Genomic DNA, 13674 nt, shown 5'->3' on the forward strand with positions numbered 1-13674 from the left:
ATGTGGCAAAGTGGAGCAAGTACAGGATAGTCATCTGTTTGTCAAATGTACCAGCTGACCCTGTTTCCCCGTCTGTGAAATGGGGGCAAGAACAATAGTGTTTCTTTCCTCCTTGGTTATGAGAATCACAGAAGATGAGGTATCATTCATATAAGGAATGATGGCTTCTCACTCGAGCTCAGACTGCCAGCTCCAGGCCTAAGACCCCAACTCTGGCTAGCCCCAGCTCTTGCCCTCCGGAGCCCAGAGACAGCCTCTGCCTTCAGTCAGAAACCCCCCATCAAGGGAAGGAGCTCGGCAGCGCTGCTCTTGCTCACGTTCCCGCCCCTTCTCTGACAGCTCCTGCAGCCTCTCCTCCACTGCCGTCCCGCCTCCACCTCCTCCCTCCTCCCCCTCCTCCCATAGCCCCCCGCCCGGCCCAGGGGAGGGTGGAGGAGGGGCGGGACTTGAGTTGTTTTTTCCAAGAGAAGGAACCAGCCGTCCTAAGGTTTGCCCTCAGAGTTTGGGGTGATGGGCCTCGGAGTCCGAGTGCAGAGGGGCGAGCTGGACCTTGGCCGACCCCAGGAAAGGCCCTTGCGGAGAGAGGCAGAAACGCCGGGGCCTGGTGGGGCAGAGCACCAGGGTCAGGCTAAGGCCTAGGCCGGGGGTGGAGCTCTCCGAGGTGCTGAACTCGGCGCCGAGGACATCCGAGCTCTTCCGCCCCGCACCAGCAAGGCCCCAAGTTCTGAGGCTCCGGGCCCGGACCCAGATGACCTTGGGGTCCCGGCTTCCCCCTCAGGCAGCGGTGCCACCCTCCAGGCCGCGGCTGGATGTGCAGCGTATCCTATCCCGGTGCTGGGAGAGCCTACAGCGCGCGGGCCGGGAACCGGGCGGGTGGAAGGGGGATGTTGTCTGAGAGGGGCGAGTTCCTCTCTTCCTCGCGGTCCCTCGCCCGTCTTTGTTCTACTGCTTCTTTCCAGACCCCGACGGCGCCCCTCCCCGCGGGCTGCCCGGCGGCTAACACGGGTCCCGGAGGCTGGAAATTCCCGGCCCTCTCTGCCCCGACGAAACCACCGCGACTGCGCCGACCCCACTCATACCCTCCCTTTGGGGTCAAACACTCTCGCTTCCACGGTCAAACCGCGAGCCATGTGGGAGATGAGGTGGGGAGAGGTGCGAGACCACCTCGGGGGCCCCAGTGCGTGGTCAGGGCCGAGGCGAGCAGTGCAGCCAAACGGGGCTGCTAGCTCCTTACCCAGCCCGCGAGGGGGCGCCGCGTCCCCATGACAACGCGGACACCCCTCCCCTCCCCGGAGGGCAGTGCCCCCCACTAAGCAGCCCTGGCGGCTGTGGGCAGCGCCCCCACTGTGCCCCGGCGTGGAGCTGCGGGTCCGTTCCTGGGAAGGGCGCGAGCCGCCGGGGTCCCCGACGCCCCGGGTTGTGCCCCCAGTGCGTCGCCGCTGGGTGCCCGGCCCGGGGCGGCGGCGCGGCCCCACCACGATTGGCTGCTTCCCCGTGACATCACGCGGCTCGGGGAAAAGTGCGAGCGTGAGCGCGAGTCCGAGCCACAGCGCTGGGAGCTGCGGGCGGAGCAGGGGCCGCCCCTCGGCACCCCGTCCCCGCCCCCGGCCTGCGCCCCGGCCGCCCGCCCCGCCCGCCGACCCCCCGGGCAGCGCGTCTGTCCCGCCGTCTGTCCGGTGCGAGGAGAGCGGGGCGGAGGCGGCGGGTAAGTGACTCCGCAGCGGCGCGGGGGCGGGGGGCTCGGTCGGGGGAGAAAGACGCAGGGCTCGGGGACCCTCTGAGGTGCCCGGAAGGTGGGTCCTACTGGGACAGGGCCCCAGGGCTTCTTCGGAGGCGAGCGCGGAGCTGGGCGCTGCAGAGGGCCCGGGGCGGGGGTCTCCGCGGGCAAAAATGCCCGGGGTCTCTCGGAGGCTTCTCCAGGTGCGCCTCTGGGAAAGGATGGGCGCTTCGGAGGTCGGAGGGTGCCCACCCACGCCCCCACCAAGCCAGGGGCAGCCGTCGGGGGCGGGACCCCGCACTCCAGCCTTTCCACTGGCAGCTCCGCAGGGTGCCGGGCGCTGGAGCCCCAGAGAGCCTTTTTCCCGCCGGTCTCCCCTCCTACCCACCCCCACCCTTCCGGCCCTTCCAGCCTACTCCCGCCCATGGGGTCCTCCAGGAGCGACCTTGAGCCTCGACAGAAAACACCCCTGCCCTATCCCGGCATCCTTCCCCCACTCCAGGGCTATCCCTGCTTTTGCCCAGGCTTCCAGCCGAGCCCAAGCGATCCAGCGCGAAGCCCGGGGACCCCATGGCGGAAGCGTCGGTGCAATATCGGTGCCCAATCCGAATCCTCTGCGCTCCTTCTCCCCTGAACTCCTCGTCTCCTCTCCCGCCCCAGGGACAGATCCAGGGGCCACAGCCTTCCCCAGCCCTGGAATGAACTCCTAAGAACCTAGGACCCGCGCCCGAAACCACTCCACGGCGCCTGAAACACCCGCTTCAGTTTGGTCCGGGGCAGCCGGCCGCGAGAACCCGGGGAAGCTCTGTGCCCACGCCCAGAGGCTGCGGGAACTGCGTGCTAGGGGTTGCGTGGGGGGCAGGGCATAGGAGAGCCGGGGCCTCATCGACCACGACGGAGACATGGAGGAGCCTGCAGCTGGGTCCACGAGTATCCCCTCAACCCGGCCCTCGAGGCCCGCCGGAGCCCAGGGCTTGAGAAGCCAGGCGCCCACTCTCGCAGCTCTGGCCAGACGGTTCCTCTCCCGCCGGGGACGGAATGAGGAGTGAGGAAGGGGAGGAATCTTAAACTCACTTGTCTGACCCAAGCCCGGCCCGGCCTCCCCGTTACGGGTGTGTCGGTCGCTCTCTCCTGCCCGGAGAATGGGAGCCCTTTGCCGATAACGCACCATAGGGCAGGAGCCCGCTGCACTGAGTCCGGTGTCCCCGCAAGGCCTGCTCGAGCGAGTCTCGGAGCGACCCCTCGACAGAAATCAATCCAAGGCCGGGACTCCCGCCGCAGGGTTGGAAACGCGGACACCCCTAGACGCCGAGCTAAGATGATGCCCCAAGGTCATGGGGGTCCCGTCGCAGCCCGTAGTGTAGAATGGCCTAGTCATCCTGCCTACGACCCTTCCCCATCCACAGGCCGGGCGTGACCCGGACCCCGGCTCCTTTCAGCGCCCAGGCCGACAGCTAAGGCCTGTCTTGGCTAAGTTTCCCGGCAGAGTCCTTTGGAACGTGGCCGGTCACACAGTGCCGGCTAGGCATTTGCTCCTGTATACAAGTCCACAGATACAGAGACACCCGAGCCGTGTGCATCCTCCAGGCCACAGCACCCCAGGCACGCACACGCATGCACAATGGCACGTGTCCACATGGTGCAGGCATGCTCACGCGCACACGGGCGCCCTGGTACCCAGGCGTTTCCGTGCGCGCGCACACACACACGCACATGCAGGCAGCTACTAGCAACTACTCGCTCTCCCCCGTAATCACACACAAACAGAACCTGCACTAGTGTTCCCGCCCACACGTCCCTCGCCGGGTGCCCGGTGGAATCCGGGAGCCCTAAAGTTTCCCACCATTTAACCCCGGAGCGGACTTGAGGGCACCTCGCGGGAGGCGTCCGGTGGGGTCTGACGAGGAGGCTCCAAGTCCCTGCCCAGAAAGCCTCCGCCGGGGGCTCCTCTGTGTGCGCGGAAGTGTTGGAAGTGGGGACCGTGGCAAACAGTGGCGCGGTCCGTTTTAGGTCCGGAGCTGGCACCCGGGGACCGATATTGCCATCTAGCGGTGCGCACAGCCCCAGGTGGCGGCAGCTTGCCTCCCCAGGTCCTAGGCAGGCAGGATCCCCCGGGAAACGCGCCAGAGGAGGCTGCGTTCAGAATGTCTGCTTGTGACCCGGGAGGGGTCCAGCCATCTTTCTGGACGAGGTGGGGGGGGGGGCAGGCGATGGAGGGGTGTCCATTGCTTCTCCCTGCCTACAGCTGGCAGCTCCCTAGAGGTTCCACAGCAGAACTAGACCCCTCTGTCTACTCCTTTGTCTCGGCTCAGTAGGGCCAGGAGGTTCAGGGAAGAGATCTCTTCTCCTCTAGGAAAGCTAAGTGGGGGAGAGCAGCGAATGGGAGAGGACCCTCCCCAGGCCGCACTTGGCAGGCCCCTAACTGTGAGGTTTTGAGCCAGGGAGCAGAGGCTGGGAATCAACTCTAAGCAATAGCCCCTTGGGTTTAAGAACGCAGCTTGTGGGTACTAAACATGTCTCCACCCCTACTCACAAACTGGGTGACTTTGGGCAAGGATATTAACAGATGAGGAGACTAATAGTACCTATCGTTTCAGGTTGTTTTAAGGATTCAACCAGATAATCTATATAAGAAGCTCAGAGGGATTCCTGACTCCTAATTAACAGTCAATAAAAAAGAGCTATTCTGTTTTTCCTGTCACTTCCAGCCCTGTTCTTACCTGCCTGGCCTGTGTCCTGGCTCTAGGAGGTGACGGTGACGGTTTCCTTGGGGCCGGGCGGCCTGCCCTGTGCTCACCTGTGTGGGCCTTGGGGATGGCAGCCACACCATGGTGGACACTCTCTCCTGCCCTCCCAGCTCAGAGACGGACACCCGACAGTTTCCTTCCATTCCGAGGCCCTCAGAGCTGAAAGGGGCAGCCAGAGACCCCAGGAGAGAGTGGTGACTGGTCTTCGCCCTTGACTTATCCCATGACATTGGGAGTGGCACCACCCCCTCTGAGCCTCTCCCCCTGTGAACCTAAGGTTCAAACCACCAGGCCAGAAGGCCGGGCGGGCGGAGACTACAGTGATGGAGTGGGGGTTGGGGCCAGGCTTGGGGGGGGTCACCCTGGTACTTGGCTCCAGGAACCTCCAGTGCATTTTCATGATCGACCTGGAGTTTAAGGGCAGAGCCCCGTGGCTGCCCTGGAAGTCTTCTCAGGACAGGAGCCCCCTCTATTTTGCGAATGAGTAAAAGAGGCACAGGAAGGTGAGGCGGTGGCTTGTCTCCGGCCACGTGGCTTGACCATGCTGGCATTGGAGCCCAGGCTGCAGGCTAGATGCTCCTGTCTCGCTGCCCCGCTGCTGCTCCCTCTCTCACACACACACACAGACAGAGAACCTAGTACACGACCAGGCGTTGCTGGGCTGGCGTGGCGGTGATGGGGCCTGTGTGCGTAATGGGGCGCGTGTTGGCGGGTGTGAAGGAGGCTGGGCTGAGCGGCAGCCCTGGCACAGCGCGCTGGGCGTGGGCCTCCCTCACATGTATGGAAGAGGAAGAGGGGGAGGAAGCTGAGGAGGAGCCCGGGGTAGGGGGCGGGGGGTTTGCAGGCTCAGGGGAGGGGCTTTGTGTGCTGCCGGAAGAAAGGGGGCGACCTCAGGGGCTGGCCACGGGTGCCCCCTGCAGCAGCCCCTCTTCTCCCTCTGAGACACTTCTTTAACGCCTTGGGTTCCCAGTCGGGCCACGGGTCTAACCTGAGCTGGCCCCTGGGAAACCTTGTGTGTCCTCTCCCAGCGGATGGGTCCCTTAGGCTTCTGATTGCTTGTGGGTCTCAGCCCGTGGGAGCTGATGGAGCTGTAGTGAGAGACACCAGCTCCCCCTGCCCCGTCCCTCCCCTCCTCGGCCCTGGGGATGCTGTACTGGTAGGTCCCTCCCTAAGCCTCTCCTGCTCATTCCCAGCTCCGTGCTGCCTCCTTGGGTCCTGGGAAAGCTTCCCCCAGGTCGAATCCCTGGCTCCCATAGCTCTTTGGGTCTCCCTCTGCTGGGACCTAAGGACAAGGAGCTGTGGACTCTTGATCAGGTTATATAATATCTCTGTGCCTCAGTTTCCTCATCCATAAGTAGTAAAAAATAACAGTATCTCCTTCATAGATTGTGAGGATCAAATGAATTAATATTTATTTTTAAAAATGTAGACAGGCCCTTAGTAGACAATAAGTGTTACCTGCTAATCTGTACTCTTGAACGAGTGCCATTGCCTCCAGTGCCTGTGTAGGGATGCAGAGATGCGGGTCCTGAAGGAACACCTCTGGCCAGGGCCCATGTGCTGACTTCTTGGACCACTCATCTCCCCCAGTTTCCACCTCCCTTCCCCGGCCCTACCCACACCAGCCTTCTGTCCTCACCTCCCACAGGCCTTTGCTGCTACAACTGCCCTTGATGGGGCCACTCTCCCCGGGTCTTCCTCTGGCTACTTCCTCATCATCATCCAGGTCACCTCCTGGGGGAGGCCTTTCCTCACCACCCAGCAAGGAACCCACCCCATCCTGTCCTCTGTCTTCTTCACCCTGCCATCATCCTGCCTTATTTTCCTGCTAGCATGTTTTACTATCTTTTTCTGTGTCTGAATGTCTCTCCCAGCTAGACTGTAAGTTCCATGAGAGTGGGGACCGGGTCTGTCTTATTCACTCTTATATCCAAGCACCTAGAACACTGTTTGGCCCAAAGGAGGAGCTCAGCAACAGCTGAATGAATGAAATGGGGAATGATGGGACAGAGCTCAGAGTTCTGCAAGATGCTGCTCCTCTCTCACCTTGACGCCAGTCAACCCCCAATTGCTTCCCTATCTGCTTCAACCGCTCAACGCTTTTCTCTCTTCTGCCTCCTCCAGATGTTGTCTGTCCACCACTGCTCACCAAGATGGCGAACTTCACCCCAGTCAATGGCAGCTCGGGCAACCAATCTGTGCGCCTGGTCACCTCGACCCATAACCGCTACGAGACCGTGGAGATGGTATTCATCGCCACGGTGACAGGCTCGCTGAGCCTGGTGACTGTCGTGGGCAACATCTTGGTGATGCTGTCCATCAAGGTCAACAGGCAGCTGCAGACAGTCAACAACTACTTTCTATTCAGCCTGGCGTGTGCCGATCTCATCATAGGCGCTTTCTCCATGAACCTGTACACTGTGTACATCATCAAGGGCTACTGGCCGCTGGGCGCCGTGGTCTGTGACCTGTGGCTGGCCCTGGACTATGTGGTGAGCAATGCCTCTGTCATGAACCTCCTCATTATCAGCTTTGACCGGTACTTCTGCGTCACCAAGCCCCTCACCTACCCAGCCCGACGCACCACCAAGATGGCGGGCCTCATGATTGCCGCGGCCTGGGTCCTGTCCTTCGTGCTCTGGGCACCTGCCATCTTGTTCTGGCAGTTCATGGTGGGCAAGCGGACAGTGCCCGACAACCAGTGCTTCATCCAGTTCCTGTCCAACCCAGCAGTGACCTTTGGCACAGCCATCGCTGCCTTCTACCTGCCCGTGGTCATCATGACGGTGCTTTACATCCACATCTCCCTGGCCAGTCGCAGCCGCGTTCACAAGCACCGGCCTGAAGGCCCCAAGGAGAAGAAGGCCAAGACCTTAGCTTTCCTTAAGAGCCCCCTGATGAAGCAGAGTGTCAAGAAGCACCCACCAGGGCAAGCCACTCGAGAGGAGCTGCGCAACGGGAAGCTGGAGGAGGCCCCTCCACCAGCCCTGCCACCCCCGCCACGCCCAGTGGCCGAGAAGGACACTTCCAATGAGTCCAGCTCAGGCAGCGCCACCCAGAACACCAAGGAACGGCCGCCCACAGAGCTGTCGACCACAGAGGCCACCACACCTGCCATGCCCGCCCCTGCCCTTCAGCCCCGGGCCCTCAACCCGGCCTCTAAATGGTCCAAGATCCAGATTGTGACGAAGCAGACAGGCAATGAGTGTGTGACAGCCATTGAGATCGTGCCCGCCACACCAGCTGGCATGCGTCCAGCGGCCAACGTGGCCCGCAAGTTTGCCAGCATTGCCCGCAACCAGGTGCGCAAGAAGCGGCAGATGGCAGCCCGGGAGCGCAAGGTGACACGAACCATCTTTGCCATCCTGCTGGCCTTCATCCTCACCTGGACGCCCTACAACGTCATGGTCCTGGTGAACACCTTCTGCCAGAGCTGCATCCCCGACACGGTGTGGTCCATTGGCTACTGGCTCTGCTACGTCAACAGCACCATTAACCCTGCCTGCTACGCCCTGTGCAACGCCACCTTTAAAAAGACCTTCAGGCACCTGCTGCTCTGCCAGTATCGGAACATTGGCACTGCCAGGTAGGCAGGCACGGGTGCCACAGGAGGTGTGGTCACGTGCATGTGCCTTGGTGGACCACATGGCTCACCTGCTGTGTGGGGCAGATCCGGGGGCACCCCTCCATGTTCACGTCTGCCGAAGAGGAGAACCCAAAACCCCACGAGGCTCAAGAGGAGGTTCTGGCTGGATTCAGAGAGACCAGATGACTGCTCAGGCCGAGGAGGCCCAGCCCTGGGGAGTGTGTGAACTGGGGGTGCCTGGCCCATTCCTGCTGCCCTGTCTTAGGGAGCCAGGGGCACGGGCCTGGCTGGGCACCTGCCCCACTGTGACCAACCATCAGTACAGCTGAAAGAATGGACAACCGGGGGGATCAGAAGCACAGGACACTCCCACCCCACCCCTCAAGAGGAGCAGAGGGGCCAGTCCTTGGGAAAGGAGACTCCAGAAGGGGGTGGGCGGGTGGGGTCCCCCATTCTGCTGTAATTGGTGCTTTCTGCCCCCTACCCCTACCCCCCGCATGTAGTCTCAGCCCCTTCTCCACAAACCCCTCTACAGGGTCAGAAATCTCCTCTCCCTGCAGCTACTCTGCAAGGCTCTGGCTGGTGGGGGGCATGCCAACCCTCTACCACAGTGTCCTCCTCACAGTCAGGCTGGAGTAGCTGGTAAAGTCAGGGACTCCTTCTCAGGGACCTGGGGTCTACTTCTCAAGGTCCTGGGCTGAATCAAGAGTGATCTGCCCTTTTCTAAAGAGCTCCCCCCAGCCCCAGGTCACACATCAAGTCAGGTAGGGCTGTGGTGGGCAGTCTCCCACCTGCCCCATTCAAACCTCATCAGCCCTGCAGGGTGTGAGAGAGGCCTGGGCCCCAAGAGAAGCAGAAGCGGGGTGGGGGGGGGATTGTTGACAGTGAGGGGCGAGGAGGCAGGCTACTCCATCTCTACTCTCCCCAGTGGACAGAACCTTCCTGACTGGCCATGGGCTGGACCAAAGACCTCTGGGTGGCGCTGAGGTAGAAGGGGTTCTGGCTTAAATCTTCCAGGATCCCTTCCTCCAGCCCTGGTGTGGTTACAGAGGACTGAAAGGCATAGGGGACTTGGGGGTGGGGGCAGGTGGTGCTTTTAGGGATCAGTAGGGGTCCCTGGAAGAAATTTTCATAAACTTTCTGCTTTTTCCATGAGCTCTGAGGCACACTCACCACCAAGCCCCCAACCCCCTTAAAGCCAACAGCCCCTTCAGCCTGGATTTTCTCCCCATTTCCCACCCCCACACTTCCACAGCCAACTCCCTGGGAAGGGGCTTTTATATATTAAAGGAAAAAAAATTTTATTGGAGGAAAAAAAAACACGGTTTATTTTGTTTCTTAGTGACTGTATCATTGCAGGGAAGAAAAAAGTGGGAGCAAGAATCAAATCCCTTTGGGGGGAGGCTCAAGTTTCCCAGAAGCCCACATTTCTCCCTGCTCTGGGTGCTGGGGGTGGGGATGGGGGAGTGAAAGGGGAGAGGCAGGGAATGCTCCATAAAGCTAATGAGTAGAAAAAAGGCACTCGTCGGTTATATCTTGAACCTGCAGGAGGGAAGGGAATGGGCCAGACCCCAGATAAAGCCAGGGGCTCCTTGGCATCAGACTTAGCCTCTAGTCCTTTCCCTTCCCTTTCTTGGCTGTAAAACAAGAAAGAAATGCTGTGTTAGCAAGGTGAGGACAAAACAGTAGAGAGCCCCCTTCCATACTTACACATGCCTGGGAGAGAGAAGAAGTTCTGCCCCCTAATGATTTGGGATCAGATCTGAACTGGTGGGACAGCGCAGCTAGTACTGGGCTGGACATACCCACCTCCCACCTAAATTTTCACCTGCGATCAGAAGACCTGAGTTCCAGTGTGGAGCAAAAGCCTCAGCTTCCCCATCTGAGAAGTGGGCAGATTCACCTCTGCTCTACAGTGAGAAAGTGAGCTAAGGGACCGGGACAGGGGTAGGGGGAAGTGTGGTCAACTGTTAAGTCCTTGGTACCTAGTAACAGGCCAAGCACTTGGCCAGAGAGGATTTAACATTTCCTGAGCACCTTCTATGAGCTGTCACATGTACATGCCCCATCCACGAGATTCCTTAACAGATAAACTGTGCCCAGAGATGTCAAGAAGTTACTCCTGCGGGCCAGGTCTCAAAACTCCAGGCTTAACCATTGCTCTCCACCAAACCCCCTCTGCTGACCTTTGGCCTTGGCTTTGGTCTTGGGGGTGCAAGGCTTGGTCACCCGGATGGTCTCCTGGCACTGGGCATTGTAACGAGCCTTCTTCAGGGTGCCTTGGCGGGCTTTGGTGCTTGTGCCCCCATCACATGATCCCCAGTTCTCGAACTTGTACTTGCAATCGGCTGGTGGGAGAGTGCTTGGGGTCAGGAACTGGGCGGCCGTTGGCCTCCTTTCTCCAGCCTACCCGGGATTCAGAGAGGCCGTGCCCCCCTTTCCTGCCCTCTGCCTGCGCCCCGCCTCACCTCCAAACTCCTTTTTCCAGTTGCATGGCACCCTGCACCGGATACGCTGAGTCTGGGCCCCACAGGTTCCCTCGCGGAAACCCACGCCGCAGTCCTTGCTGCTGGGGGTGCAGGGCCCCCAGCTCCACTCCCCGCACTCGCTTCCCGGGCCGCCCTTCTTCACCTTGTCTGAGCGGGGAACAAGGTTCAGGACCCGGGACACGGGGAGACTCGCTCCAGGACCCCGTTTTTGGGGTTCCGGTTTCGGAGCCCAGGCGGCCAGCCCCGAGGTCGCAGGGTCTCACTGGCCCATCCCCAGCCCTCCTCCAATCACCTCCCCCTCCCCCATATCACCTTTCTTTTTGGCCACCGCGGAGGTGAGCGCCAGCAGGGCGAGGAGGGCGAGGAGGAGGAAGCCTCGGCGCTGCATCCTGGGGCGAGAGCGCGGGTCAGAGCCGTCCCCCCAACTCCTTCCCCACTGGGGGCCGCGTGCACAGACCTCCCACCCGCACTTTCCCCGTTTTCCAGGCCCGAAGGGTCAGGCCTCGGCAGCGGCCGAGGGAGCAAGGGGCCAAGACCGCCACGCGTCCCCAGGGCCCCGCGCGCTCACTCGCTCGCTGCCCGCGCTGCTTCGCTCCCTCCCGCGCCGGACCCGTCCCGCTCCGGCCGCAGCGGCCCCTTTTGTCTCCAGAACCGGTCTAAGCCGGTCACATGGGCCCCCGCCCCCTCCCTGCCTCCCCCGACCGAGGAAGGGCCTGCCCCGCCCCCTCCCCTCAAAGCCGCACCGCCCCCGACCCCGGCGTCCCCGCCTCCGCGCCCGCCCTGCGCCCCCCGCCCTCCTGCCCTCGGCTTCCCGGCGCCGTCGCTGCGCCCTGCGGGTGCGCTCCGCGCTGACTCTAGGTTCCCCCGGACCGGGTCTTTCGAACCCGGGGTCTCTTTACCCGAGGCCTACGTCCCGCCGGTGCTCTCCCAGCCCCCGACCCCCAGTCTCGGGCCCCCTCCGCCCTAGCCCCAGCCCGGCCTCCTGCTTGGGCACCCCAGGTGCCCTGTCTAATCCCGTGTGGCTCTCGTGCGACATCACCGCGTCGAGGCTCTGCTCCACCTCCTAGAGCCTCCGCGGCCACTCCGCCAGCCCCCACCTTGGATTGTTTCACCAAGTCTGGAGGAAAAAGCTCTGTTCAGTGTTGGAGGGGACACTGGGGCGAGGGAATCCAGAGAAATTGCGCGGGTGGGCGGGGGGAGGCAGACGCGAGCGCCTTTCTTGGAGCGCAGGTTGGAGGTGGGGGCTGGGAAAAGAGAAGCCCAGAGGCCTGGATTTGGTAAAACCTGGAGATGACAAGAGCCGTCTGAGAACTGAGACGCTCCAGACCTGACCCTGGCAGTGGCTGCAAATGCCCGCTCCCTCTGACCCTGAGGCCTTAGGGACCACCTCACCCGACCCCCCTAAAGGGCGAAGACAACTGGGGCCGAGGAGGGGTGGGGGCTTGCTCACGGCCGCAGGGTAAATGGGCCAGGGGACTCAGGCCTCACCCCCGCCCCACCTTTTTCACTTTCATTGTTGTGGTCCCAGCGGGAAGCGGGAAGCAGAGGAAATCGGCTCCTCCCCCGGGAGGCCGCAGTACTGAGGTCACGTCTCGGGCAGGCCCTGGGACCCAACCCCCAAAATGGAACCAGCCACACCCCCACCCCCCACCCCGAAAAGGGTCTGAGTCTGCGGTGTCCACTCCCCACCCTGAGGACAACCCAAGCAGATCCCGCTGAACCTGAAGACTTTCCCCCAAAAAGAAAAGCAGAAAGGAAAAACTCATCCACTTTACTGAGTCACACCCAGCTGTAAACATATCACCGTGAGCCCCACCCCCACCCACCCCAGGCCACACGCTCCTGGATGAAGCCACCGGGTATGGGGGGAGGGTCACTGGGGTAGGTGCCAAGCAGGGCAGCGGGCAGGCAAGTGCAGTGGGCCTCGGGTTTCGGGGAGGGAGCCCTGGGGAGGATGGCGTCAGGGCCATAGAGGGGTCTGGACTTCCCAGAGCCTCAGGGCACGGCCCCAAAGACCAGAAGCCTTGGGAAGCTTCTTCCTGAAGCCTCCTCGATTTGGCATCACAGTCCCTCTGGCCTTCCTCTTCTGGCTTTGAAGCTCCAGAGAGGTGAACTGCTGCGCTGGGATGAGGGCTGGCCTGGCTTGGCCCTGCCCCCGGAAAAGCTGGCCCAACCCAGCCCAGCCCAGTTTCCTGTTCCTCCGTGAGCCTCCTGGTCAGGCTGGGGCCTCGGAGGGTGGCGGGGGGACAGGTGAGACCCCCTAGTTCTCAGAGTCCAGCCCTAGGTGTGGGCGGCTCCTCAGGGCGCAGCACGGAGCTCCTTCCCTGGGCGTGGGTCCCCCCGTGGCCATCCGACTGGAATGTGGCAATGAGGTGGCAAGGAAGGAGCTCATCTTCAGGCAGGCGCTGTCCCTCCTGCTGCCCCGCCGGGGGCCTCCCGTCTACACAGCCGTCTCCTGGTCCTCCCGCTGGATCATCTGATAGTGCTGCCGGTTCTCCAGGTAGGCGGCCAGCTCCGTGTCCTGAGCCTTCTCAGCCCGCTGCCGGGGGGTGTCCCCCTGGATGAGGGAGAGGCTGCGGTCAGCTCAGGGCCTGTCTGCCCCGTCACCGGCTGAGAGGAGAGGGACAGGGACATTTTTCTCTTGAGGAAGGGAAGGCCTCGCTGGCCGCCCCTCCCTTGCTGGCTCAGCTTTCTAGGGTCTGGACACTGTTGGCTGAAGGGCAGCTTCAAATTCCCAGAGGTGCAACCCACCCCCCTACCCCTGAGAGCGCAGGTATGGGAAAGGGCTGTCGTTTGCCTGCGGGACTCCCAGCCTTCACCTGCCCGGTGGCTCACCTGCTGGTCTGTCTTCATGAGTGAGGCGCCGGCCTCCACGATGTAGTGGCAGATGGAGCGCTGTCCCAGGGCTGCCGCCTGGTGCAGACAGGTCTCCCCGCTTGGGGAGCACGGGCTGGCTGAGGCCCCATCCAGTGCTCTGGGCCCTCCCTTCCACTCCCAAGGGCCATCAGAAGGGGTGGGAAGCTTGGGGCCCTAGGGCCAGGTGGGGGGGAGGAGCAGAGGTTGACAGACATGGCCAGGAAGGGTTTGTGGGCTCTGACTGGCCCCAACGGAGGGGCCAGATGAAGACAAGGTGGT

The 13674-nt window shown here is 62.2% G+C and overlaps 3 protein-coding genes across 18 annotated transcripts in view; 1 reads left to right on the forward strand and 2 right to left on the reverse strand.

Moving 5' to 3' along the window:
- Positions 1–1580: 1580 nt before the first annotated feature.
- CHRM4 (cholinergic receptor muscarinic 4) lies at positions 1581–8486 on the forward strand. Its single transcript, XM_037838602.1, has 2 exons — positions 1581–1705; positions 6589–8486. The coding sequence occupies exon 2, from the start codon at positions 6618–6620 to the stop codon at positions 8052–8054; it is 1437 nt and encodes a 478-aa protein (XP_037694530.1). The 5' UTR covers positions 1581–1705; positions 6589–6617; the 3' UTR covers positions 8055–8486.
- An 848-nt stretch (positions 8487–9334) lies between these two features.
- MDK (midkine) lies at positions 9335–11220 on the reverse strand. The gene is made up of 5 exons (XM_037838603.1): positions 11108–11220; positions 10852–10928; positions 10519–10686; positions 10237–10398; positions 9335–9687 (listed from the first exon to the last, which is right to left on the reverse strand). Exons 2-5 carry the CDS (start codon positions 10925–10927, stop codon positions 9662–9664), a joined length of 432 nt encoding a protein of 143 aa, XP_037694531.1. The 5' UTR covers position 10928; positions 11108–11220; the 3' UTR covers positions 9335–9661.
- Positions 11221–12304: 1084 nt separating this feature from the next.
- Positions 12305–13674, reverse strand: part of DGKZ (diacylglycerol kinase zeta) — a 44242-nt gene continuing 42872 nt past the window's right edge. For 3 of the 16 annotated variants that reach the window (XM_037838605.1, XM_037838607.1, XM_037838604.1), the window contains exons 30-31: positions 13375–13474; positions 12306–13149 (exon numbers count right to left, since the gene is read on the reverse strand). In XM_037838605.1, the coding sequence (XP_037694533.1) occupies positions 13012–13149; positions 13375–13474 (238 nt within the window). In that variant the 3' untranslated portion in view covers positions 12306–13011. Of the gene's footprint in view, positions 13150–13374; positions 13475–13674 lie in introns of all 16 variants that reach the window. The other 13 variants (XM_037838613.1, XM_037838614.1, XM_037838616.1 and 10 more) reach the window with 8 other exon arrangements.

The sequence above is a fragment of the Choloepus didactylus genome, chromosome 6, assembly GCF_015220235.1.
Source record: "Choloepus didactylus isolate mChoDid1 chromosome 6, mChoDid1.pri, whole genome shotgun sequence".
Taxonomy (NCBI): Eukaryota; Metazoa; Chordata; class Mammalia; order Pilosa; family Megalonychidae; genus Choloepus; species Choloepus didactylus.

Excerpts from the sequence above, each read along its gene's own strand:
- CHRM4 (XM_037838602.1), top strand. The coding sequence starts at position 6,618 with ATGGCGAACTTCACCCCAGTCAATGGCAGCTCGGGCAACCAATCTGTG.
- MDK (XM_037838603.1), bottom strand. The coding sequence starts at position 10,927 with ATGCAGCGCCGAGGCTTCCTCCTCCTCGCCCTCCTCGCCCTGCTGGCG. Across the intron at positions 10,687-10,851 it reads CGCGGTGGCCAAAAAGAAAG|ACAAGGTGAAGAAGGGCGGC; the intron begins GTGATATGGGGG and ends TTCCCCGCTCAG. Across the intron at positions 10,399-10,518 it reads CTGGAAAAAGGAGTTTGGAG|CCGATTGCAAGTACAAGTTC; the intron begins GTGAGGCGGGGC and ends CTCTCCCACCAG.